Below are 25,275 nucleotides of genomic sequence, written 5' to 3'. Positions count from 1 at the left end.
AAAAAACCTGACATGATAGAAGAAAACTAACTGCACTTTCAGAATCAGCATACCTATTTTAGTGTAAATAAGCTTAAAAATTGAAGTCAACATAAAATTTGTTCAAAATTGTTACCCAGTGTATTAGGCTTGATGGGCCTAGTATAGAGATGTTTTGAAGGGCAATATTATTTTTCATTAGAATGCTATTTTGCATTATTAGGCTTTGTAGTTGTCCAAATTGTATATTGTTTTTATATGAACCAATATCAATAGGAAGAATGTGAGCAGTGTGTGAAATTACATTATTTCTACTTCTATCCATATTCAAACCTCCAAACTGATTAGTGTTCTTCATTTCTGCAGATGATTTTGGTCCTTGTAGAACTATTGGATTTCAAATAAAAGGTAATTAATGGATGTCATGCTACTTTTTTGAATATTTTATAGCTTGTCTTTTTTGAATACTATTTTGTTCTTTACTTCTCAATCATCCCATTTGTTATATGTCTGCTGTAATCATACAGGTCTGTACAGGTCTTCTTATACTTGGACATCGTACTGGGTAACTTATTTAATTCTCTACTTGTGCAACTTTTTTAGATATTAGGCTTAATTTATTAAAGTTCTCCAAGGCTGGAAAGGATACACTTTCATCAGGGAACCTGGGTGATCCATCAAACGTGGAATGGATATGGTACATAATTGAAAACATTTGCTAACAAATAGAAAATGGCTTTTAATAAATGCATTTCAGGTTTGCTAGAGCACCCAAGTAAACAGATGAAAATGTATCTTCTCCAGCCTTGGAGAGCTTTAATAAATCAGGCCCATTGTGTGAGAAGCATAGAAATAAGTGTTACAAAAATGTAAGGCAACAAAAATATAGTAGTATTGGTGGAACAAGGATATAAATTCTAAATTTATCCTAAATTCTAGAATTCTAAGTCATTCCCTTGACTTTTAGGGGAAGCATCTATATCTCTGACAAGCTGAAATGTCTGGTGCTGCATATACCATCACATGCAGAACATGATTCATAACTTTCTAAAACTAGATGTTTTTATCCTGATTTTGCCCTTATAACAGGTAGTCCCCGTGTTACATATGGGATAGGGGCTGAAGGTTTGTTCTTAAGTTGCATTTGCATGTAAGTTGGAACAGGTAAATTATTTTAATAAATGCAATCAGAACAGATGTTTGTCTCAACATATTATTAGACAGCATGGTGTCAGTTACTGTATAAAATCATCACTGTGAGTTAATCACAAACAAAGCAAAAAAGAACAATTTTATTGAACCTAGACATTCATTAACTTCCTGGGCAGTTCATTTCTGTCCAGGTTTATATACCTAAAAGCGGTACATTGTTTTTTATGAAAATGTATTTTCCAGTATAAAAATTAGTATGAGTATAATAAAGTTTGAAACACAAAATCATGCCAAAATAATAAATAAATAAATAAAAATGTAATTTTTTTATTTATTAAAATATTTATATAATAAAATAATAATAATATATTTTTTATTTAAATTTTTCTTTAATTAAAAAAATAATAAATATTATACTCATACTAATATATTTAAATGTAAGATACATTTTCATGAAAGACAATGTACTGCTTTTAGACATATAAATCCATTGTATTGCATTCAATACAGTTATTTTGTATTGAATGCAACACAAATAGATTTGAAATACCCGCCATGCCCCGACGCAACGGCCACACGTACCGACATCTCCAGGAACTCCCGGTGACTAATTAGTATCATAGCATTTATGACTTTTTGAAATTTTTGCTTATCTATATGCTGCTTTGCTTATCACATTATTTAAGTCTAAAAAAATGAGATTCTTTAATAATTATGCTTATTATACTCTTAGAACAGAATATATTGTATATTTCCTTTTGAATAATTTGAATCATGTCATATACTTTATGTTGTTTTATTTTCTTTCTTAAATTTTCTTAAAATGTTTTTTGTTACTTTATATCTTTAGATGCATTACAGTACAGTATTGTTTTTTATAAATAGTTTGGTTTTATACATTACTTTAGACTTGGATTTGTAACCAAAAACATTTTTTTATTTCATTAAAGGCTTTTCCAGGTATCAGATTAATTTAATGTGACTTATTTACAAATATGTAGTATGAAGTGTAATTGAAGCAGTAATGTTGTGTAAGAGTAGGACATAAGAAGACCCTCATACACAAGGTTCATATAAGTACCCCAGTTCTCATACTTATTATACTTACTATACTCTATAAGCAAAGATTGACAATGGCTCAGCTCTAGGGAAGTGCAGCAATAAGAAGCAAAGAAGGAGCAAAAATAAGAAAGGGAATTAATATGTTAAAATAAAGTGATGAATAAAGACAGCCGAGAGAATATAGGAGATAGATGAAAGTGATAAGATGGATAAAAATACATCCCCACCACTTTTTAGCTATAGTAGGTTCCAGATCCCACATATCTCTATATATACAGATTGCCAATAAAGCTAAAGGTAATAGTGAATAACTGAACACAGATCGGTAAATCATACATCCCTGCATGTTATATTTAATTATTTGTTAACTGTTTAAATGCTTATTTTATATAGTGCTTACACTAAACCTTTATCCTAGATACACATATAACACAATATAAATATTTTTATTCCTTTTGTTGTAGATTTTGGGGAAAAGAGGGCTGTAGCCGTGGTAAAAAAAAGCAACAAAGACATCAACTGGAACAACCTTAAGGGCAAGAAGTCCTGTCATACTGGTGTTGGTCATATTGCTGGCTGGGTTATTCCTGTCAACCTTATTAGCCAGCAAAACGACAATTGTGACATTGGTAAGTACAGCTCAGGTGCTGGTTTTGTTTTCGAATAATCCAACCTATCTAAATCTGTCTTCAACTGTAAGTGCACAAAAGAGTTGCATCAAAGAAAATCATGTAGCATTTGCCTAGGGCTATCCCTCTCACATCTGCAGAGGAGGACCTTGGGGTTGGTTGCTGCTGGGTGCAAAGCAAACTTCTGCTGTTGACCTTGGAGAGGCAAATTGCACCGCAGGTAACACATTTACATGCTTGAGGCGCCAGTTGCAGCTGTGGTGCTGTTCTTGCCAAGGCAACTATGCAGCAAAAAGTCATTTGTCACTTTCTAGAACCATACCACATCCCACTGGACCAAAAGCTGCATACACAGAATGGTTTCCAATGTCTCCTATTCACTTAAATGGGAATGGAAGCGATCAAGGCTTAGCCTGCAGCAAAAGCTGTAGTTCAGTTCGAGTCTGAAATGCCTTTATTATGAGTCAGTGTTGTTAAGTGTCCTTGAAAAACTGAAAAAGGTTCTACCTATTTGATAAAGGCCATGTTAGACAAAAGGCCATGTTAGATGTTCTCATTATATTTAGCCTCCAGCTAGAATCAACTTCCATAAGAATAACACACTGTAGGTACTATGTATATCCCCAGGGCTATTACTGAACCCAATAAAAGGTGTGAAGTTCATGAAAGAAAAGGGTTATAATGATGTGATATGACTCCATCTGCCATGTCTCCTATGTGAATCACTCAATCTATGATGATGATACAAATTACATGCCACAGTGTTTTACAAATAAACTTGGATAATCATACTACTAAAATTAGAATTGGAAAAATAAATTTCGGGAACAGACTCATCAACTTTTTGCATCTCATAACGGTGCAAAATCTTTCTGTTTACAGATGAGGAATGTATAAACCAATCCTTACATGTGGCAGTTGCCAAATAAAGATTTGCATTACGTTTTTCCCATGAAAATTACTCATGGGATTATTTATACATAAAATTATAGGGATATTAGGATTCATCCTAGAGTTCAGTGACCACATAAATGCAAAAGGCCACAATAGTCTTGTTTTATGAATGTGCAGTGATACCCACCAGTTATGTCAAATATAAATTAGAAGCATAGTCTAATGCAGAGAAAATGTCATTGCCGGATTCATTTACAGCTAGGGCACAGTGTTAAGTTCAGGTTGTGATTGGTTATTTTATGCTTTGTATTTTGTTATTATTTGGCAGATACCTTCTTCAGTGAGAGTTGTGCTCCTGGATCAGATATTAACTCCAACCTTTGTAAATTGTGCATTGGGGACCCCTTAAATCCCAAGGCCAATACGAAATGTTCTCTCAGCGATAAAGAGGCTTACTATGGAAATGAAGGTGCCTTCAGGTAAAAGAAAGTAAATTTTATCAGTAATATGAATGTGTTGCAACACACTAAAGCTCAATTCATCTTACAGTTTCCAATCATAGTGCTAAAGATGGTCAATGAAATGCAAGGAAATCAACTTTTTTGTGCAAATTACAATATTAAAACTTTCTAACTACAGAGTTTGATGAGCCCACTTTCGAATCAGTGCAATATGCATGATAGTTGCATACAAATCATATTTTTTTGCATCTCTCTATCATGTGAGTGTTCATACAATGTGATGAGCAGGCAATGTCCTCATTTGGGATTAGGAAAGTACATTATGCATGGTATATCAAAAAAGGTAACCTTTCAACATAGTGTGATGAAAAGAGTACATTCAATACCAGTGTTTCTCAACCTTAACATGGGGGAACCCTTTGAAATAACGTTCAGGTCTTCAGGGAACCCCTGCTATAATTACTATATTCACAGCTCACAGTACATTAGTGTGGGGGTCAGCGGGAGGAATGCCTCCTACATTGCTGGCCATTGTGAAGAAAGTCACTCTTACAGACAGCCAAAAAGATCATTGGTGTCAGTGCTAACTGACCTGAGAGTCACAAACTACACATTGCTCAGGGACACCCTAGAAACCGATGGAGGAACCCTGATTAGGAAACACTGTTCTATGCATTGTGAGTGTTACTTAACTTTTTATACAATGTGATGGGCAGAGTACATTCTGTATATTGTGATGGGCAGGATATATTTGCACAGTATATTAAGCAAGGTGTATGCCGTATACTGTGATGGACAGGATGTGCTCCTTAAATTGTGATAGGAAGGATACAATAAATACAATTTGATTAGTAGGGTAGATTGTATACATTGTTTTGGGCAGTCTACAGTCTACACATTGTGATGGTCAGGACACAACAGGGAATTCAGTAGAGTAGACTTGACATATAATACTTTGAATATTTTATTTTTTTATACTGCTTCCAATCTGTTTTTAGATGTCTGGTGGAAAAAGGAGATGTGGCATTTGTGCCCCACACTGCTGTATTTGAAAACACAGATGGTAAGCGAGTAATAAAATACTAATTATTTACCTCTCTCCAAACATTTAGAAGGTTAAGTATCTAAATTCCTTTTGGCTCTGTTACCAAGTAGTGTAATGTCATGGCAAGGTATGCTGAAAAAAGTCTTTCAAGCCAATTTTAGGAAGGCAATGACCCTTCTGCAATAATAATAATCTCTCCTACCCCCCTGATCTCTCCCTGTATCTGTCAAAAGAATATACCCGGTAATCCATCTTCTCCTGTGCATGTTGGGAATGAATGAACTCCTGCGCACCTCAGTGGGACTTATATCATCCTGGCCTGGGAAATCAAGATGGCTAAACATCGTCTACAGGAATAGAAGAAGAAAAAGATGGTGGTGCCCTGTGAGGGAATGGAGACAGGTGAGTATAGTGAGTTTAATTCCTCCTTAACCCACTCAAAACCTACAGAAAAGCTAACAAAAATCTAATAATTTTGCTTTGTTTAAATCCTAAAATTAAACCTGAGCAATAAAACATCGCTTCTTTTTCTTTAAAGAAGAATCCTTCAGATTGATTGCTAAATTGGAATGTTTCTGCATGCAACATTGTTCTGTGGCTTCCTACCACTGGCCCTGATTTAATAAAGCTCTCCAAGGCTGGGGAGGATATACTTTTATCAGTGAAACTGGGTGATCCAGTAAACCTGAAATGGATCTAAACATGGATTCAAAACATTTACTAGCAAATAGCAAATTACTTTGAAGAAATCTATTCCAGGTTTGCTGGATCACCCAGCTCTACTGATGAAAGTGTATCCTCTCCAGCCTTGGAGAGCTTTAATAAATCAATCCAACTGACAGAGAGCCAGACGTTCTGGCTTTTTCTGTTCAATAAATATTGATACTTGGATAGCCATAAGTCTTGATATACAAAAAGTAATGGTCATGATACTTATATATATCTTATCAAATATTATTTTTATATATTTATCCTAATATATAATATATCATGTTTTTTCATAGGGGATGTGGCATTCTGTACAATAATTACATCACCTAAACACTATCCAAACAAGATTTAAACCATAAGTCTTGTAAATGCTTTTTTTTTTACAAATGCAAGCAGTGAACACACCTGAATTTGCTATCAGCTTGCAGAGTATAAGTGAGAAGAAGCACAAGCAGTCAGTCTGGTGTACTGCAGTGCCAGCACCATGCTAATGGGAGGAGAAAATAAACTGACAATGAGATAAGCTCATCATTCGGCTACTTTTCTATCCACTGTCCAGACCCCGGGTGGTAATAGGGAAGTAATAATTAAAAAATGAATCTGGGGTGTGTACTGGATGATCTGCGCTCAGATGAAATAGGATGAATGATGATGGCCTTCAGACAATTACACCAATAAAACCTTATCCAAGGTAGCGAAAGCACTCCAATTTGTCAGATCCTATTCTAAGCTAGGCCTTTAGCCACTGAGAAATCTCATTCCCTCAGGGGTCCAATCTTCAGGCCCCCTTTTTCTAGCCAGGTCCAGGAGTGGCATGGCCATCAGTCTGACAGTGTGAAAATGAGAAACAAAATGAGAAAAATGATAATGTTTTAGGCCATTCTTTGGAAGATCTACTGAAATCGCATGTACAATGAATCCATGTGAAGTTCATATAGCTGGATTAAACTTGGTAATGCATCTTTAAAAGGTAAGCTAGGTTTGGGGACCTATGCTATTCTGTATTATTGTCCACCATGACCATCATATTGAAGACATCCAGTGGCACTAAAAAACTCCTGAGGGGTAAATCTCTGAAATAAAGCTGTACATTACAGCAAAAGTTGGTTACTTTATCTTATACTAGGCTATTTGTATATTTCCTGGTATTATGGTTGATAATTTATTCACTGAACCAATAAAATAAATGGTTTTGTGCTTTACAGGAAAAAATCCAGCAGAATGGGCTAAAAATTTAAAGTCAGAAGACTATGAATTATTATGTCCAGATGGCTCACGTGCCCCCGTCAGTAACTACAGGGGATGCAAGCTTTCAGGCGTCCCTCCCACAGCTATTGTCACTCGTGAGGAAGGTGTCAGTGATGTTGTAAGAATTCTTATTAACCAGCAGGTAAGTAAATGTTACTTCCTTTCATCAAAATGTACACGTAAAATGCCCAGTTTACTATATATAGTGTGTAGCCCAATAAGGGCTTATACGGGGGTGGAAACTGAAGATATTGTACCTTTTAACCTTTTTATTCTGGAAGTCAGAGAAAAAAAGGGACCTACAGTAGAGGAAAAAGAGCATGGTGTAGGAGATACATCCTAGGTACTAGGTCAAGAACTAGTTATGATGTATCAATGTTGTACCTAAACAAAACTGAGATTTGTATGTTTTGCATGTCGATTAGAATTATTTAAATTGTTGGAATTGTTTTTTGCTGCCAGTAATACAACCACATTAGTAAATCCTTGATACTGGTATTAGGTTGTGTCCTGTATCCTTTCTTTGGGACCTTATGTCAATGCAAGCCGTGCCATGCTATACTTGTCAGTCTTTGGCATCATTGGCCGGCAAACTCCCACACACCCAAATCCAAGGGACCTGACAGCAGTTTCTGGCCAAAGTCACAATGTCAGTACGCACAGAATGATACTGTTCCTTTCAAGAGGGGGATGAAGAACATAAATATGACCACTCAATAAATGCAACTATTTTTTGATACTGAGGCCATTTTTAGTGTGACATTTCTATGCTTTTATTAGATTATTGTTATATTTTAATATTATTATTTTTAAATTATTATTGTTATGTTAGTAATTTTGTATAATTAGTATATGTTATGTTAACATATATATATGTTAAAATATGCATACTACCATAGTTAATTGGTTCATTTGTAGTGTTTTTTTAATTTTGCAGTCCCTGTATGGACGGAATGGATTTCAGAAAGATATATTTCAGATGTTTTCTTCAAAAAATGGCCAGAACCTTCTCTACAGTGATGATACTCAGTGCCTGATAGAATTTGATAGACAACCAAAAGACATTATGGAGGATTACTTTGGGAAAATATACTACAATATAGTATATGGTAGAAACAAATCAATATCATCAGGTATTTTAAATTTTTTATTTATTTTATCCCTCAACCAAGATAAATCATTAGGATGAATTATTTTCTGTGCAATCCATGATACTATGTGGTAAATAACAAAGCAAGGGCAGTGACGAAGTAAATATATTTTAGAAGTTGATCCTTTTTTAACTTTTCGTTATTTCTATAAATTAAAGCACAAGCTTTGTTTTAGTTTTTAAGTTGGTGTCAGTGGGTTTGATCCTCCATTGCCTTTTCTCAAATGAAGCTTTGGTATTGGTAATATTTAAAAAAGGGATCCCTCTCTTCATATTACACAGCACACTTTACAAACCCAATTTTTAAATGATATATGTATTCAACAATAAATGAATCAACAAATTAGGCAGTGAATTAATTCAACAAAGATGCTTGTTTATAAATTTTTGTTCAATTTGAGACACATATACTTAAAGGTACTTGAAAGGTAATAGGCACACATGAGCGAATATGCTGATAAATGTACTGCATACCGGTTGTTTATTCTGTGTAAATGATCATGTAGGGTAAACTATACTAAATAGATACATATACATAACTACGTAAGATAACTTATTGCAGAAGGTACATCGCCTGTCCCTGTCAGCAATAATGCCCTGCCTGATCTAAAACTTTTAAAAGTGGAACCTTAGTTCTGCTTTATTGTGATTACAGCAAGGGCTGTTTACAGGGCAATGGCAGGTAAGCGTTATTATTGAAACTACTGTCCACATCAGTTTTATCTGGAACCTAACGAGCCGTGGTGCTCTTTTTGCAGTGTTGGTTGAATTTGCCTCTGTTCGTTTCACCTACAGTTCACCCAAATTGACCAACAGGTTCAGGTTGATTCGCAGATCAATTCAAATCCCACTGATAGTAATGACAAAGACAAATGGGACAAACACTACATAGCATTAGGCCTAGCCAATCCAGCCATCAGAATTTGACAGCTATCATAGTGGGCCAGCCAGATTCACTAATTTGCACTATACCTGACATTGACAGATACAGTGTACAGCTCTAGACACCATATGCTACACCTGTCAATGACAAGAATAACGTTTGGCTCAGTGCCATATCTGATCACCAAACATTGGGATGTTCAGCCTTATTCCTTTCAGGCCCAATGACTGGTTTATGGGTCAAATTTGCCACCGACATGAAGCCGAACTCAAAGCCTAGTAAGCGCTTACATTGAACAAATGCACTATGCTTGTTTATAAATGTAACACTAAATGTTATTCTGCATGCAAAACAAGTTTATTGTTGAGTGGATATCATTATAAATGTTGGATGATATGTGTTTATGCAAACATTTTTGAAGATGTTTATGCTTTTTTATGTATAGAGTATATTGGCTCTACAATTATTATTGTTGTCATCTTCTTCTTCATCTTGCATGCAATTGCATTATAGTTTGGCATAAAAATATTCTAATATTACAAATTTGCTCATTCATCTAAAGTCTATGTATATTATTATTATATTATTATTCAGTCTTAGTTATTTACTTTTAACTGGACATGTAAGGCATTTCAATCAGAAATTGTATTTAAAAATTTCTGCAATTTCTACAGACGCATACCTGACCAACCAACCTAATAATAAATATACAGTATATTTCATGTGTAATGTGTTGCATGTGTAACTAGTTGCTCCACGTATTACCTATTTTGCACATTGTAAGAGATTCTGCAATATTACATGATCATTAATATTAAAAATTGGAAAATACAATCAAATAGCAGAAATATGACATCTCATCTACAGAGAATATTTATACAATTTTACCATTTTACCAACAGACCTCCAAATAATGATTTGGTCATTAGATGTCAACACAATAGAAATATGGGCTGTTTACATAGCAAAGTGAAGTATCTCCATGAAAAGAAAATATCACTTAGCTTAGTGAATGAAATAAAGCTCTGCTGACTTCAAACATTCATGTGCAAACAGAAATACGTTTCATTGCACATGACTGTTTAATTCTTGCAAAACCTTTACAGGTTAATATTTCACTTTCCTAAATAACCAGCCCAAATAACTATAGTAAGATACCCTCATCTGTCCAATCAAAGCCAATATTCTAAATAGAAACATATCATAACCATTGCTAGATTTTTAGAATTGGATTACTGATTTTTTTTTCTGTTTCATTTCACAGAACTGTTGTCTCTCTGCACGTTTAAACACTGTTAAGAAGATCCATCAAACAAATTCTCCATCATGTTGCTGCATTGATCTTGCATTTTATATCCAAGCATTTTGTTTGTGTTTTTCAAATAAATGGTTCGCCTCTCAAGCAAATTACAGTTCTGGCGTTGAGTGCTGGGATAGACCCAAACCTTACCATCACATATTCACATCAATGCTGAAACAATCTAATGCGTATATGTCCTGCTACAAAGTATGGTATCAAGGGTCTCCTATCTACTTCTGTTCTTGTACAGTTTGGTCTTTGTACCCTACTAAACACTGAATATTTTTCATGAAACAGAAAATAAGCTGTGTTTTTTAACAACTCTTTTACAGCCAACCTATAGTTTGCAATGACTGTTCATATGGAATCCATGATAAGAACCTGATAGCTTTATCCAGTAGTTCTATTTAGAAATAACTTGAGAATATACAATAAAATATATAAATAACTCCCAAAATAATTTATTTATTCACCCTAATAAGAACAATTGCAATAGTTTTTTTGCACTGCAACAATAAATTGTTATTATACAAATACCACTATATCGACATTTCCAGTATTACCCATTATTTGAAATCTGATTAGATGCTACTTATTTGTACTGATTCATCCAATAAGAGAAAACATCTTATTTTGTATTTTGAAAGTGTGACTAAATAGGCAGGTAGACATTGATTGTCTCTTTTGCAAAAAAACACAATTTTTGCTGCCTGTTCTAAAATTTTTCTTTGGTGTACGATTTTGGGTATCCCAGCATACTCCTAGCTGCCAGGAATTAATTCCGCACACATGTGCAAGAGTTACATCAATATGGCCCGACTAATCTAGACCTAATCTAGGCCAAAGATTCCAAAGCCAGGTGAAGATGCTGGTGCCCACAATAAAGTGAGGACAGGGAGTTTATATTAAAAATTGCGAACAGGCAGGTAAGTTTATTTTATTACCTTCCACTTTAGTTATTCATATTTTAACTTTAGTCAGGCTTTAAGTCTCTTATTTTCATGGACCTGCCCAGTACATAGCAGCAGGTAACACCATAGCAATTGAGTTCATTATTTCATCAGCTTGCATGGAAGATCTGCAAATAAGTTGGAAAGTGGTACATACATAATTATTCTTACATTGCTACTTACACCCACACCTATGGTTCATACTACACTTATACCATAAAAAAATATTTGGTAAAAAGAATATATTTTATGTTTCATACTACATATACTGTAATTTTTTTATCTACACATTTACCAGGATCACTCAGGTTAAATCCCCAAAACCTGGGACTATCCTAAGAAAACAAAATCTGATGCCAATTTAAAGAGGACATGTGCACAAAAAACAGGGCAGCAAAGCAGAGGGCATAGGATAATGCCATAGTATTGCAGATTAGTCAGCAGTATTGCTTGTGGGCTCCCTGTAGCTAATCTTTCCCCATTACTGGAGTACAATGCCTTGTACTGCACTGTGCCTATAAGCGACCATCCTCATGGGGAAGCAGGTCTTTGCTTCTTTCAGTCAAAGCTGCCCACCTTTTGAGAGGGGATCCGATGACTGAAAGGGTAATAATCATGACGCAGTGAATAGTTTTTTTCCCTGGTTCTCTTCTTTCCCTCTAAATAAAACCTTTCCTATTTGATTACATCATTGCTTGTGTGCAGCTAGTAGGGTCCTGTTCCAATGTAAGAAGATCACAGTGTGCAGTGAAATCAGAGGAAGCTATTTCAGATAAGAGCCTCTACAACTGTACAGAACTAGGGGTTAGGATGGAGTTCAGCTTTAACAATGTAGTAGGTAGTGAGTTTGTTTTTGGCATTTTTACAAATAAGTTTGGGAAGTACAAATAAAAGTGCACACATTCTAGCCTAAAATAAACAATAACACAAATACACAAAACAAGTAAAACATACTGTGCAAACATTGAAATCCCTGGCCCAGTTCTGTGTTTGAAGATTTGTGTCCTCCAAAATAGAAAATGGGATTTCTCTCTCCTGAGCTTAAAAATAAACATTTGGAAATGTACCAATTTCTACAGACAGTAACAGGTTTCATTCCTTCAGTGTTTGTAACTAGTGATCAGCAAAGCAAGTGAAATTCAAATTACTGCAGATCGGTTTAAATCCAGGACCTGACCTAGTTTACAAAAAAAAAAACAATTTGATGTCGGTAACATAAAGTTTCATGCAGAATGTAGCTTTCATTACTGTTTATCCTGTGCTCCTCATTCGGCCTGTAAATTGTTTAACAAAGCAGCACAAATGACAATACCACAAAAACAATGTTTTGCTTCTGGGGTATCACCTTTTAAATGTTTTATTTCTTGTGACCATTATTTATCACATATCACTTATTGACACAACTGATGATGCTAGCACCTTTGGGCATTGTATATTTATGTACCCTGATGCATCAAACAAGCTCAACTGCCAAAAAAAGTCTTACAAATCGGGAAAGTTGTAAAGAACATTTCACACAGGCACGTAGGAGTCTCAAACCTATAGAACTATAGAGGCAAAATATGGCTAGTATGTGGTAAAGCCTTACAGGACCTGAACAAGACAGAAACAAATAGTTTATGGTAAAGTAACTGATAAACTAGCTATAGTTCTAAAAAGCCAGAAGTAGATGGTAGTGGAGAAGTCAGGGAGGTAATTTCCAGGGGTGATCAGGTACAAAAATTAAATTGCAATTTTTTTGTATTTGGAAATCAATACATTGTCATTGCAGGGGGAAACCAAAGCAGGTCAGAAGAAACAAAGTCAGCAACAAATATGTTTACAATATATGACAAAGAATCAATTAAAGTTAATAAATTTGGTAAAGGTCATTAAATAATGTTCATAAAGTAGAACAGTTCTTGCCAAACTTTGAAAAATCCTCAAACTGGAGTCATTAGAGTAGCACAACTGTCACCGTAATGTTAGATATGTATGCACTTAAAAGACCAGATAGGCCATAGTGTAAACTACCAGTAATAATCTCATAAGAGAAATTTGTGGTCTCAGTATCCAGATCCATCTAAAAACGCATCTGCAGCTGAAACTTTGACCTGCACCTCCAAAGTGAAACTCTTTTTCTCAACACTGGTAAGTGTAACTCCTCTCATCTGCAGGCCAAAGTCCAATACATCAAAGCAAGCAAGAGAGCGAGCACCTTATGTGTCCCTGGAAAGCTTCAACATATGTTATTCTTAGGAAGTGTGCTAATGCCCAATGATGTGGATGTAATGCCTAATTCTCAGCTGACATTTATAAATTGTCAAAGCTGCAATTCCTTGTGATATGATAGACCTTTGGTGACAAAAAGTCACAAGGAAAGAGGCTATCTGAGTTACTTTTCCACTAGGGAAGCATGATGCTGTTCTCTCTCTGAAGTGTCCATCTCTGCTCTGTAATTTGGTATAGGTATATATTGATATATTTGGAATATATTGTACACCAATGTGGTGGGGGTGCTGAAGGCTGTGATTGGGAACCCAAATGTTGCTTCTCAGTGCAAACACAAGTACCTAATGAATTTACTCCAAAGCACCAGGATTAGAATGACTGAACCTTCTAGTGATTTACTGCAGTAACTGAATACCTCCTACTTTCCTATTCCGATTTCATTCATTCATTCAGAAACATTGCTGGTTAGCCATTTGTTCCATCCCTTCTGTCCACTGCTAACACCACATACAGCCTTGAGTACAAGGGCTTCCACAATATTGTACATAGAGACCTAAACATTTAATTGCTGATTTAAAGAGCAGAATAGAGTGTCACAATGGACAGCGGAGCAGGTAGCTTTACGCATAGCAAAAGCATTCTCCTGGTGTGAACCAGCCCCTAGGGTTTCTCCCACAACACAAAACACCTAATCTAACATGCACAAAACATGGATTGTGTTATACAATTGTATGCTATGGGAAGGGACAGTTAAGAAGATCAGTAAGGTAAACATTCAAAGTACATAAATCATCCTTACCTTTGTGTGCTCACATTTCATCCTCAGAGAGAGAATAATGCCATTCTACTTCTCAGTAGTCCTTTGCCTTATCATTTTAGGTAAGTGAGATGCTAGTCTTCTGTTCTTTGTATGAGGTTTTTACAGCTTGTACAATACTGCACATGCAGGGTTACAATGGTCCTGTGCAGTGTTTCTGCCTTATTCTACAGAGCAGATCAAAAAGCAATGATGGCACTGAACTTCAAAGTGTATGGTACTATAAAACATGTATGATTGTAGCTTAATTGAAAAGATCTTGTGAATTAATCCTCTTTGTGTTGAAACCTTCTATAAAACAAAAATGATAAGTTTATATGTTTATCAATAGGTTTGTATCATGCAATATAGTACAACCAGCAGCTCAGCAATCACATTTGATTCTCCACAACCTCCTAAAGTGGACCCACGTTGAAAGTTAATGGAAGTTGCCTTTGCTGAACACTAATCACTTAGTGATAGGTCCACTTTACCAGGTTTTTGTTTTTGTGTGTTTTGTTATGTTTGTACTTGTTGCCAAGCTATAACATACTGTAACTTTCTACATATTATCTGTATACATTTCCTGTAAATTATCTACATACGGTAAATACATTATACTTCTGCATCATTCTCCCCTGTAACAGGGGAAAAATTCTCTTGGGGTTTCCTTTTGATGGGGTAGAATAGACCACATAGGCTTGTACAACTTAAGTCTGGGATTAGTTTATGGAATACTAAACAACATAAAAAGGATAAGGGTAAACTGTTAGTTGGGTTGCTGCAGTTCCTAATTCACTTGGCAGATAGTCATAAGTCTCCAACACCTAATAGTCAAAACTCAAACCCTGCATCCATATCGGATTTTGAGAAAGACTCCATGACCCTGATTTATGAAAGCTCTCCAAGGCTGGAGAGAATACACTTACTTTAGTGAAGCTGGGTGATCCAGCAAACCTGGAATGGATCTGGTCCAGGATTCAAAACATTTGCTAGCCAAAAGCAAATGATTTTTAAAAATCCATTCCAAAGTTTCTGGATCACCCAGTTCACTTCTGAAAGTGTATTCTCTCCAGCTTCGGAGAGCTTTCATGAATCAGGTCCTCTGTCTTTTGGAGTGGGTCTCTCTTTATGCAATGGTGGTCCCTGAATAAGCACAAACAAGCTCCTCATATAGTATTACCATCCTGATGGCCCCTGACTGCTGGGAACCTTTTAAATTTATATATATATATATATATATATATAATAGATTATCCAATTATTCCCAACAGCCCTCAGTCTGGACCCCAGCGAGGCCATTGTGGCCTGACCCTTGTCTCTCCTTGTGAATTTACCTTCCTTACTCCTCTGCTCCTTCCATTTATCCTTTTTGAAGTGCCTGCTAAATCTTACCCACAGACCAACAGATAAATGCAGTAATATGTTCCTATCTCACTAAGACCAGATTTCTCTCCATTCAGAGGAGGTAGCTAACCAACACACCCAAGAGAGAATTAGAGTCTGGAACACTTTAGCAAATTCAGGAACCTTAAGTTTTTCTGTCTTATAGAGACCTTTACACCAAATGAGCGCTGATGAACTTAGATTAGATGTAAAGTTAGATGTAAACTGATATACTACACTGAATGGTTGTTGTTACAATTATCTGTACATGTATACTGTCATTATTATTTTATGGAGTTTATTACAATCACGTGTACTGTTTCCCTGTCCTTTTCCTTTATACTGTGGATATATGCAAATGTTTATTTTATATGTTTTTTTATAGCAAATTTTTAAAAATCAATAGCAATTATTGAACATAAAAGCTAGATGCAAACTATTCAGAAAGTGCCCAAAATGTTTCAAAATCTTAAGTATTTGAGAAAAAGATTCACCTAACCAAATAGATCTTGCAATGTAGCCTGCTTGATGCCACATCGTAGTAGCACGTGTTGTGTACCTCTTATGGAAACCCATACCGTGGAGATGTGAATGCTACAATTGCTCACCTCACCTTCCTCACCTTTCATACTAGATATTCCAATAATTCTGGCTAACATGTTGATCCAATATTTTCTCAGTCCTCAACTATAATCAAATATGAAGATCAGTTCTGGGAATATACCCACAGTAGACTCCTCCAGGCTCCTTATGCCAAAAGCATTCCAAGAAAGCTAGGAAAGATTTTTTTCAATGTTTTATAATATATGTTTCTTATATACCCTGACAGGCAGTTCTGCTATACCCCCCGTCCATTGGTGTACACACAATGCACCAGAAAAGAGGAAATGTGATGCCTGGAGTTCTGTCAGTGGTGGGGCTATAACATGTATGCAAGCTTTATCTGTAGAACATTGTGTTCAGCTGATAATGGTGAGCCAGATTTTGTATTTAAAAAAAAAAAAAAAAGAATTTGTCTGATTGAGAATTAGATCTCAAATGTATATGGTCTCAATTATAATACAAACGAAAACCAGACCATGGTCATTTTATTTGTTAGCAATGCACAAAACTAATTTAAGGGAATACCCATTGGGTCCACCAATCTGACAGGGCCAGATTCACATGCATTTCATGAAATTTTAGAAAGCATATACATTTGTTGGCAACTGTCAGTATATGTTATGTGCATTTTCAAATGTGTTAGGGCTACAGTGCATCACAGTGTGCAATTTGTCAGCCTCCAATGACTTCAGTAAAAAACATGTAACAATTAGGGGGAGGTTATCTCCTAACTGATAAAAATATTGTAGTGCAATGCACAAACATACAGGTAATAACATAACGTACTCCTAGGCTAATACATTATACACTTTACAGCAGGTAGTTAACAAAATTAAATCAGATCATTTAAAAATAAAACATGTGCAGAGAATATAGAAGATGATATTGCTAACCTCTCCTATAGTTTTGTGCCTACTGGATATAAGTCCAAGAGTTCTTAGCAGTGGAATAAACATACTATTGCTTGTACTATTTAATTCATGGATTCTTCTCTTTCCAGTAAGTAGTGCTGTTTCTGTGGTGTAAGCGAACCCCTTAGGGCACACTTCCATCGATGGATATTCCCCAGTGGCTGGCAGAAATGTACCACTGTCCTCAGACCTCTCCGACAGACTTCCCCTTGGCCTGGGACTAATACCTACATTCATTTTTTTTTTTGGAGAAGAAGGAGAAGAATCAGCACTGTATGTCCGGTTGCTGGCATAGACTGGTCGTAACTGGGCCTCAGGTTGAGCTCACTGTTCACAGCCCAACTCGGATGTGATAGCTAGGGAACTGTTCTACATAGAAGTAAAGGAATTGCTGTGAACCAAAACATAAACATCAACGTCCATTACAAGTCAGGTGTTAAGAAATGGATAGTTATGGGGAAAGGTTAAAGGAAAAATGCCAGACTGGTTTTCAAGACATGCTTTAGTAATTCAGTTGACTCCTTACAACTATAGTTAACAAAAGCACATTACATAATACAATGTCAAAATATAAAGTTTATGGGTTACAGCAACAGAAGACAATGCTAGGGTGTGGTATAGTTGGAGATTCATAAATTAAATTTGCAAATTAAAAATCTTCAGAAAGATACTGTAATGCCAACATGGACTAGAATCTCAAAGCAATGTTTGCAAGATGTGCAATCAATGAAGAAATATAAAGGAGCAAAGGGAAGCCATATCAAGTTTTTGTACAGTTTTCTTTAAATATTGCTTTTTATGAGTATATAAACATTTAAGCTGAATTTAAGTACCGTATTTTCCGGCATATAAGGCGACTGGGGTTATAAGACGACCCCCCACTCTAACCAATCAGTTGGGGGTCGTGTTATACGCCCAGTATTGTACTGTTCCTTCTGCCTGTCAGATCTTGCTATTGTGCGGGGACGTGGGGACTCGACTCACGGGGACGCCGGACGTGAATCAAGCTGCAGGTAAGTACTGGTACCCGGAGTATAAGAGGACCCCCGACTTTGGCACAGATTTTTCGGGGTTAAAAAGTCGTCTTATACGCCGGAAAATACGGTAAATTGGTTCACTTATTTTTCTTAAAACAAATTTAACTAGCTCTAATCTAAATGCACCATTGGCAAAATAATTGTAGTTTTATAATATTATTATTATTAATATGATGAAAGTATACCTGATTGTTAAAACTTCATTTGTGTTTGGAAAGAGTAGAAAATAATTAGAACCCCTGTCAGGGTTTAATGTCTTCAGTTTCTCTGCTGGGAAGATCCAGCCCACTTTTTTGTCCAAAACATAGAGAGAAATGTTCTGGCAGCTATCAAGTGAATTTCGCCCTACCTTTGGGGGCATGACAAAACCATTACCTATGCTATCCTAAGCTATAAAAAAAGTGTTGGTAACATCTATTTGCAGGCAGGTAAAGCTGATGCTGTGACACTACATGCAGGACGTTTACACCTGGGGGTATGCTCTGGTCTAGTCCCGGTTATGGCAGAATACTATAATAAAGGTAAGGTCACATTCTATTATATATTATATATTGTAAAGGTTCATTTATGTATCAGTTATTAATAAACAATTCAATTCAACAACCTAATTTGCCAAAAATTGATACTTGTATAGTCTTCCAGCAATATTTTGCCTGAATGTTATTTATTTAAATATTTTTAGATGGTAATGTAATTCATTTTAAAAGCACTTCTAATGCCAATTTGAGGCCTTGGTTTAAAAGCAAAGACAACATGTAACTAATTTAGGATATAGATATGTGGACACTCACCCATTTCTCTAAAGTCAGCTCACTCATTTTCTTTGGTGAGTCTCAGTGTAAAAACAGAGGTTGACACTGAAATAAAAATCATGCTATTCCTAATGACACCTTCATTTAGGCACACGTGCCATGAAAGAAATTCAAATACACTATATTGATTTCATTCCACAAAATTCTAATTTTGTGGCTGCAGAAGTGATCATCTGACCATCATGCTTTTCAAATCCCTCACCTGGAATTGATTAGGTGTTCCAACATGGCTTACCTGAATGCTCGCGCATATGAGTAACCTAAGCATTCTAATAACAGAATCAGAACTACAGCCAGGACACTGGTAAAAAAAATTGCTGCTTCTTTCTGCCAAATTAACAAATTACTTGTAAACTTTAAAAGGGAACTTCCCACCCTCACTTCCTTTTGCTGTTTATTCTTAGTGACCAAACTGTTACCTGTTTGTTGACCTCCAGAAGGACAGTGATCAAAAGCTAGAGCAAAGCACAATTGGAAGAGGAACATTAATGAGATAAATTAGGTATTCAACCTGTGGACTAGTAATGTTAATGGCATATATCCACGGAGAAGTTACAAAGTTACATAGTAGGTTAGGTTGAAAAAAGAGATAAGTCCATCAAGTTCAACCACTAGGGAAATAATCATATCCCAGATATAAAACCCTATAAGACATAGTTGGTCCAGAGGAAGGCAAAAAAAACCCTGGTACAATTTGCTTTAACAGGGGAAAAAAATTCCTTCCTGATTCCATGAGGCAATCGGATGTTCCCTGGATCAACAGTCTCTGTTATCTTTACTTTAAAGCCCTAATATCCAGGTATATTCTGTGCTTCTAGAAAAACATACAGCTTTTTCTTAAAGCAATCTATAGTAGTTGCTGAAACTACTTCCTGAGGAGCCGATTCCACATTTTCACAGACCTTACAGTGATAAATCCCTTCCTTATCCGGAGCTTAAACTTCTTTTCCTCCAGATGCAAAGAGTGCCCTCTTGTTCTTTGTAATGATCTCAAAGTGAATAATGGGGAAGAGAGTTCTCTGTATGGACCATTTATATATTTTTACAGGGTGATCATATCCCCCCTTAAACGTCTCTTCTCAAGGGAGAATAGATTCAGTTCAGCTAATCTCTCATAACTGAGCTCCTCCATTCCTTTTATTATTTAGTTGCCCTTCTCTGCACTCTCTCCAATTCGACATTGTCCTTTTTGTGAACTGGTGCCCAAAACTGGACTGCATATTCCGGATGTGGTCTGACCAATGCTTTGTACAGGGGCAAAGTCTAGGGGTACATATGTGGTAAAAGAATCCTAAATAAATGAGGCTTTGTCTCAGCTACATGGGGGTAATAAATTAGAAGAAATAAATATGAATAAAGAATAAAACTAGTTAAAAGTGGATAGGACTGTGTGAACTATGTGATGCACCTAATGCAATAGAATAAAAGGTTCTTGATAGTATTATTTCACAAGGTGTGTTTTCGTGCATTAAATTTACTAAATATTATAATTCAGAAATATCATGCTTTATACTTGTCTTTACATATAATTAGATATTTTTTCACCACATTCTCACTTTGCTATGTGAACAACATAAACATAGTTCTTAAGTAGCTGAAATCCAATGTATGCACACTTCAATGTTTAATCATAAATTTGTATTAGACTATGCCATGATTGGTTAGTAACTCTGAAAAGAAAGTGGGTGTTAGAATTGCTTCCTTCTGCTCCTCACCCAATAAAGTACAATATCAAGTTGGAAAAAATGTTTTATTGATGTATTTTATGTTTTTTTGTTTATTTAGAATTATATAAGCTATTAGCTTACTTCTTTTTTGTATTTCTAACAGATAACTTAATACCTTGCAAAAAACAACATTATCAAGGTAAATATGTAAACTTCAATTTACCTTTATATTTTTATATTTTACGTTTATGCGCTTGCTAAAGCAGCTCCACAGATTAACAATGCCAAAATCCCCTTTTAAACTAGAGATCCTTTAAAAGATACACTTAGATCAAACATGAACATTCTAATTTAAACAGACTTGGAGGATTGTCTATCTGCGGAACAATCTTCTCTAAACACTCAAATCACACCCCGGGCCACTTCTTCTTCTAAGATATTATATTTTCTCATATACTTATCTTGGTCTTGATTCTTATAATGTTATAACAGCATTACACAGTTTCAAAAATACCAGGGAAGCAGCCAGTTTCACAAGGAAAATATTATTATTATTATTATTAATAAAATAATAAACAGTGTTTATAGAGTACCAACATATTATGCATCAGTATGAAAATCCTAATGAATCAGGCTGGGTAATTAAAAAAATTATCTTAAAAGACATCTTTCCTTTTATACCTAAAACATACAGCCCACCCTTGCCCCTAATCTAATATATCCTCCCATCCAGGTACAACTTACCTCTGCCTGACAGACCAATCTTCCTCAGTCTTTACCAACTCTCCTTTGGCCTAAAATATTCTTCACTGCTTCTTGCCCATGTGCAGTGAACCCTCATAGATTGTTTTGGGTGAACTTCTACATCCTCTGGTGCAGTGGTCGCCAACCTTTTCGGATTAATTTAAGGGGGCTCTGCACAGGTGCACGGGTAGCCGAGTGTCACCCAGAGGAGAAGAAACTTCTGAGCCTGGAATGGGAGAGTGGGTGGGTGGTGTCCAGAGAGACAACAGGCCCACCGTCCCAAACCTGCAATCCATATAAGAGACATGGTCTGCAGCTCTGGCCGGTGCACCCCCAAACAGAAAGAAGGATCCCGCTGGGGGGGCGCATCCGCAAGAGCCAATATGCTACAGCTTTGTTCTTTACAAATGTACTTTGACATATACATGATTTTGGGCTATAATACATGTGAAACTTTTTTAGGTCTAATAATTAGGGAAGAAGCAACGTGGAACGAGGGGTGTTCCCTGTTGCATTAGCAAAGTAGACTGAAGGACACATTAGGTTCCAAACCATGATCTGCAAATATGAATGAAGTGTAGTCATGATATTTAGATCAGAGAGGAACAAAGACCATAAAAGTTGCTGTTGCTATAGCTCACTCTCCTTAGCCCCTAACCTAGTCAAATTTCGGTGGGAAAGGTTTGGGTTAGGTTTAAGGGATAGGCGGGATTTTGTGTAAATGAAAACTGTTCATAGGCCAATCTTTTTTATGATTGCTCTGTATAATTACCTATCCTTTACAGATGATCTCCTGAAGGACAGCTACTATATTGTTGCAGTCATAATGAAAAAGAACAAAGACATATCATGGGATGTCCTTAGAGGTAATTTTTCGGCGCTAAAAATTACTTACACTCTCAATAATTGAGTTTCTGGCAAAACTTATGGAATGCTTCGAGGAGGTTCCTTCAGCTGTTTTTTTTTATTTGTTTTTTTTTTTTCAACACAACACATGACACAAAGCTATTTTTACCAGCTGAAAATTGTAGTATTTTAAAGCAAACCTGCCCAAAAAATAAATTACATTTTTCATTTAGACCAAGTAGGGGAAAATTATGGAATCACTCAGCAATGAGAAAAAATGTATGGGTTTAAACCAAAAAGTTCCACTTGTGAGAAGACCTTTTGCCAAAGGGTTGTACCCTGCCTAAACAATTGTATTACAGACATAAAATAATTGAATACATTGCATGATGTAGGTTAATAAACTTTTATTAGAAATCTCCTTGATTGAGACAAAGACAGAAATGTTAAAAAATCCTGCCTGGTTTAAACCATATCCTAAACTAAAAAAAAAGTTTGGGCTTTAGATATTTTTTAAGGAAGGAGTAAAAAAAAGTGACATTATTATTATTTACAAACATATAATTTCCTAAAATCATCCCATGAACTTCATTTGGAGTGCCTTGTAGCCTGATCTGTATGTACAAAGTATATAAGCATAAATCACTGGACCATATTACAGTTGACATTCAACAATCAAGCAACCTCCAGACCTGAGGATTGCCAGATTTTCGAAAATTCCGGACTTTTGAAAGTTATATTTACCTCCACACACAGGCCAGCCTTCCTCTTGCAGCACCCGCGGACATCTGGCACAGTTCCAGGGAGCAGGCAGCAGGGACGTCTCAACGTGTATTAAGTGTAGCAAGCAAGACCTAACAGCTGTTTCTGCAGAACAGCACCATCAAAACTTTGGTGGCCAATCAGTGTACTGCATTCCTTGTATTGAAAATGCAATTAAAAATTCATGCCAGAAAACTGAAGGAAACGGATTATCGATGGCCGGATTTTCTATTGTCATCTGTAGTTATGAACTTGTGCATAGAGTAACTATAAATTCTACCTCTCTATATGTATATATAGGGATCAACTTTCCAGCATATGACATCACTGAAAATCTCTGTAGACTATATGAGGCTGATCACTTGAAAACTCTGCCTGTTGAGTCCAATATAGTTTGTACTTCTGGAGATACAATGAATCATCATGACTTTTCTGCAGCTTTCAGGTAATTTTTATCTTCACAGTAGTAAAACATTACAGATCCCAGAATAGTTACATGTGTAACATCTGCTGTCTCTAAAATTATTGTACAATAATAGAATGGACCTATTTCATTCTAAAACTTTTTAGGCATGTCCAAACACATGCATGTGCTTTTAGGAATTCCAAGCACCCCACACTGCAAACCAGGTGCCTCACCAGACAAATGATTGCTGCCCAAATACATTGGGGGATAAATGAATACTTGAGGACCAATGTCACTGTGGAGTATAAGTAGGAACTTGACTTCATGAAATTGGTGCTCATTTTTATCTTGACGCAAAAAATCATCTGTGGACTCCAACCAATTGAGTATTCCCAGGTGTCACTGAAAAGCATTCGTAGCATCTACAACCTCCCCCAGCAACCAATAAGAATTCAGCCTACCTTAGATAAGCCACATCCCATGAGTGATGGATGCTTTTGTCATCCCTGTTAATATCTTCTCAGTGCTGCTGCTGCTGTCTCTTAGCAAAGTGAGGCAGAAACCACCATTACTGCACAGACTTCTCAATTTTGATAAAAAAAAGTTTTGCAGAAACACAGTTTCACAGTTTCACATGTGCAGTCAGATTGTGGTGTCTGGTTTGCTAAGCTGCTGCTGATTTGCTAAATTTTTGTGGTGAGACAGGTGTAAATGGACAGGTACCAACAACAAAAGAATTTCTTGTATATGGCCAACTCCACATTTTAAGTAATCACCCAGGAATTTTTTAGATATTTTTTTCCTTTTTTTGATTACAAAGATGGTACCTATAAATAACAGTATCATTTAAAGATTAGGAAACGGTAAAGTAGGCAGCACTCTGTTCTGAGAATTCTAAAAAACCAACAGGTAGGAATATGCTATGACAAGCTTTGGGTATATTGGTGTCTTCTGCAACCAATCAGATATCAGCTTTCTTTTTCCACGCTGTGCTAAAAAACACTGAAAACTGCCAAGAGTATTCAGGAGCTTCACTTGCCTTTGGTTTATATAAAATAATCCCTCTACCATAATCAGAATGTAGTTTTTTATGTACTAGTGAACAGTTGAAGCGAGATCATAATTGTTTCTTTATATTCTTCTACTGGAGACAAATAACAGTACATACAAGAGAACATAATAAGGGATCCTTGCATATCATATCCTCCCTGATGTAGAAACCTAAAGAAGTCTGAGCCTAGGTATGTGTAATATTCTGCATAGACAGTGCTAGATTATTATATGTCATATATCCTGTATGCTGTGTATTATATTGATACTGTTATTATATCATTATTCTCACTTTCTCATATCCTGTCTCTGCAGTCATTGTACGGAAGGAATGCATTCCAAAGGCACATATTTCAGATGTTTGAGTCCACAGGAGGCCCCAATCTACTCTTTAGTGATGACACAAAATGTTTGGTTGAAATCGGGGAGAAAATCACGCTAAAGGAATATCTTGGAGATAAATATTCTGCTACATTACGCATTTGATTTACTGGCCGCAAAATTAGGTGCAACCCTAAACTTTAGTCTTTTGGATAGAAACACATCACAAACACAGTTCATACAACACTTATACTATCTA

At 35.9% G+C, this 25,275-nt stretch overlaps 2 protein-coding genes across 2 annotated transcripts in view; both read left to right on the top strand.

Annotated features, from left to right (window-relative positions):
- LOC140328222 (saxiphilin-like) overlaps positions 1-10,621 on the top strand; it is a 26,334-nt gene extending 15,713 nt beyond the window's left edge. Inside the window, exons 12-18 of the mRNA XM_072407637.1 lie at positions 346-387; positions 2,658-2,822; positions 4,045-4,195; positions 5,176-5,240; positions 7,139-7,323; positions 8,119-8,314; positions 10,479-10,621. Coding sequence (XP_072263738.1) covers positions 346-387; positions 2,658-2,822; positions 4,045-4,195; positions 5,176-5,240; positions 7,139-7,323; positions 8,119-8,314; positions 10,479-10,513 — 839 coding nt within the window. The 3' untranslated portion in view covers positions 10,514-10,621. The remainder of the gene's footprint in view (positions 1-345; positions 388-2,657; positions 2,823-4,044; positions 4,196-5,175; positions 5,241-7,138; positions 7,324-8,118; positions 8,315-10,478) is intronic.
- Positions 10,622-14,505: 3,884 nt separating this feature from the next.
- LOC140329712 (serotransferrin-like) lies at positions 14,506-23,688 on the top strand. The gene is made up of 6 exons (XM_072410099.1): positions 14,506-14,554; positions 16,687-16,829; positions 18,833-18,929; positions 21,051-21,086; positions 22,417-22,497; positions 23,540-23,688. Exons 1-6 carry the CDS (start codon positions 14,512-14,514, stop codon positions 23,686-23,688), a joined length of 549 nt encoding a protein of 182 aa, XP_072266200.1. The 5' UTR covers positions 14,506-14,511.
- The last annotated feature ends 1,587 nt before the right edge of the window (positions 23,689-25,275 follow it).

This window comes from Pyxicephalus adspersus, chromosome 4 (assembly GCF_032062135.1).
Source record: "Pyxicephalus adspersus chromosome 4, UCB_Pads_2.0, whole genome shotgun sequence".
Lineage (NCBI taxonomy): Eukaryota > Metazoa > Chordata > Amphibia > Anura > Pyxicephalidae > Pyxicephalus > Pyxicephalus adspersus.
This window is presented reverse-complemented; position numbering and strand designations above follow the sequence as displayed.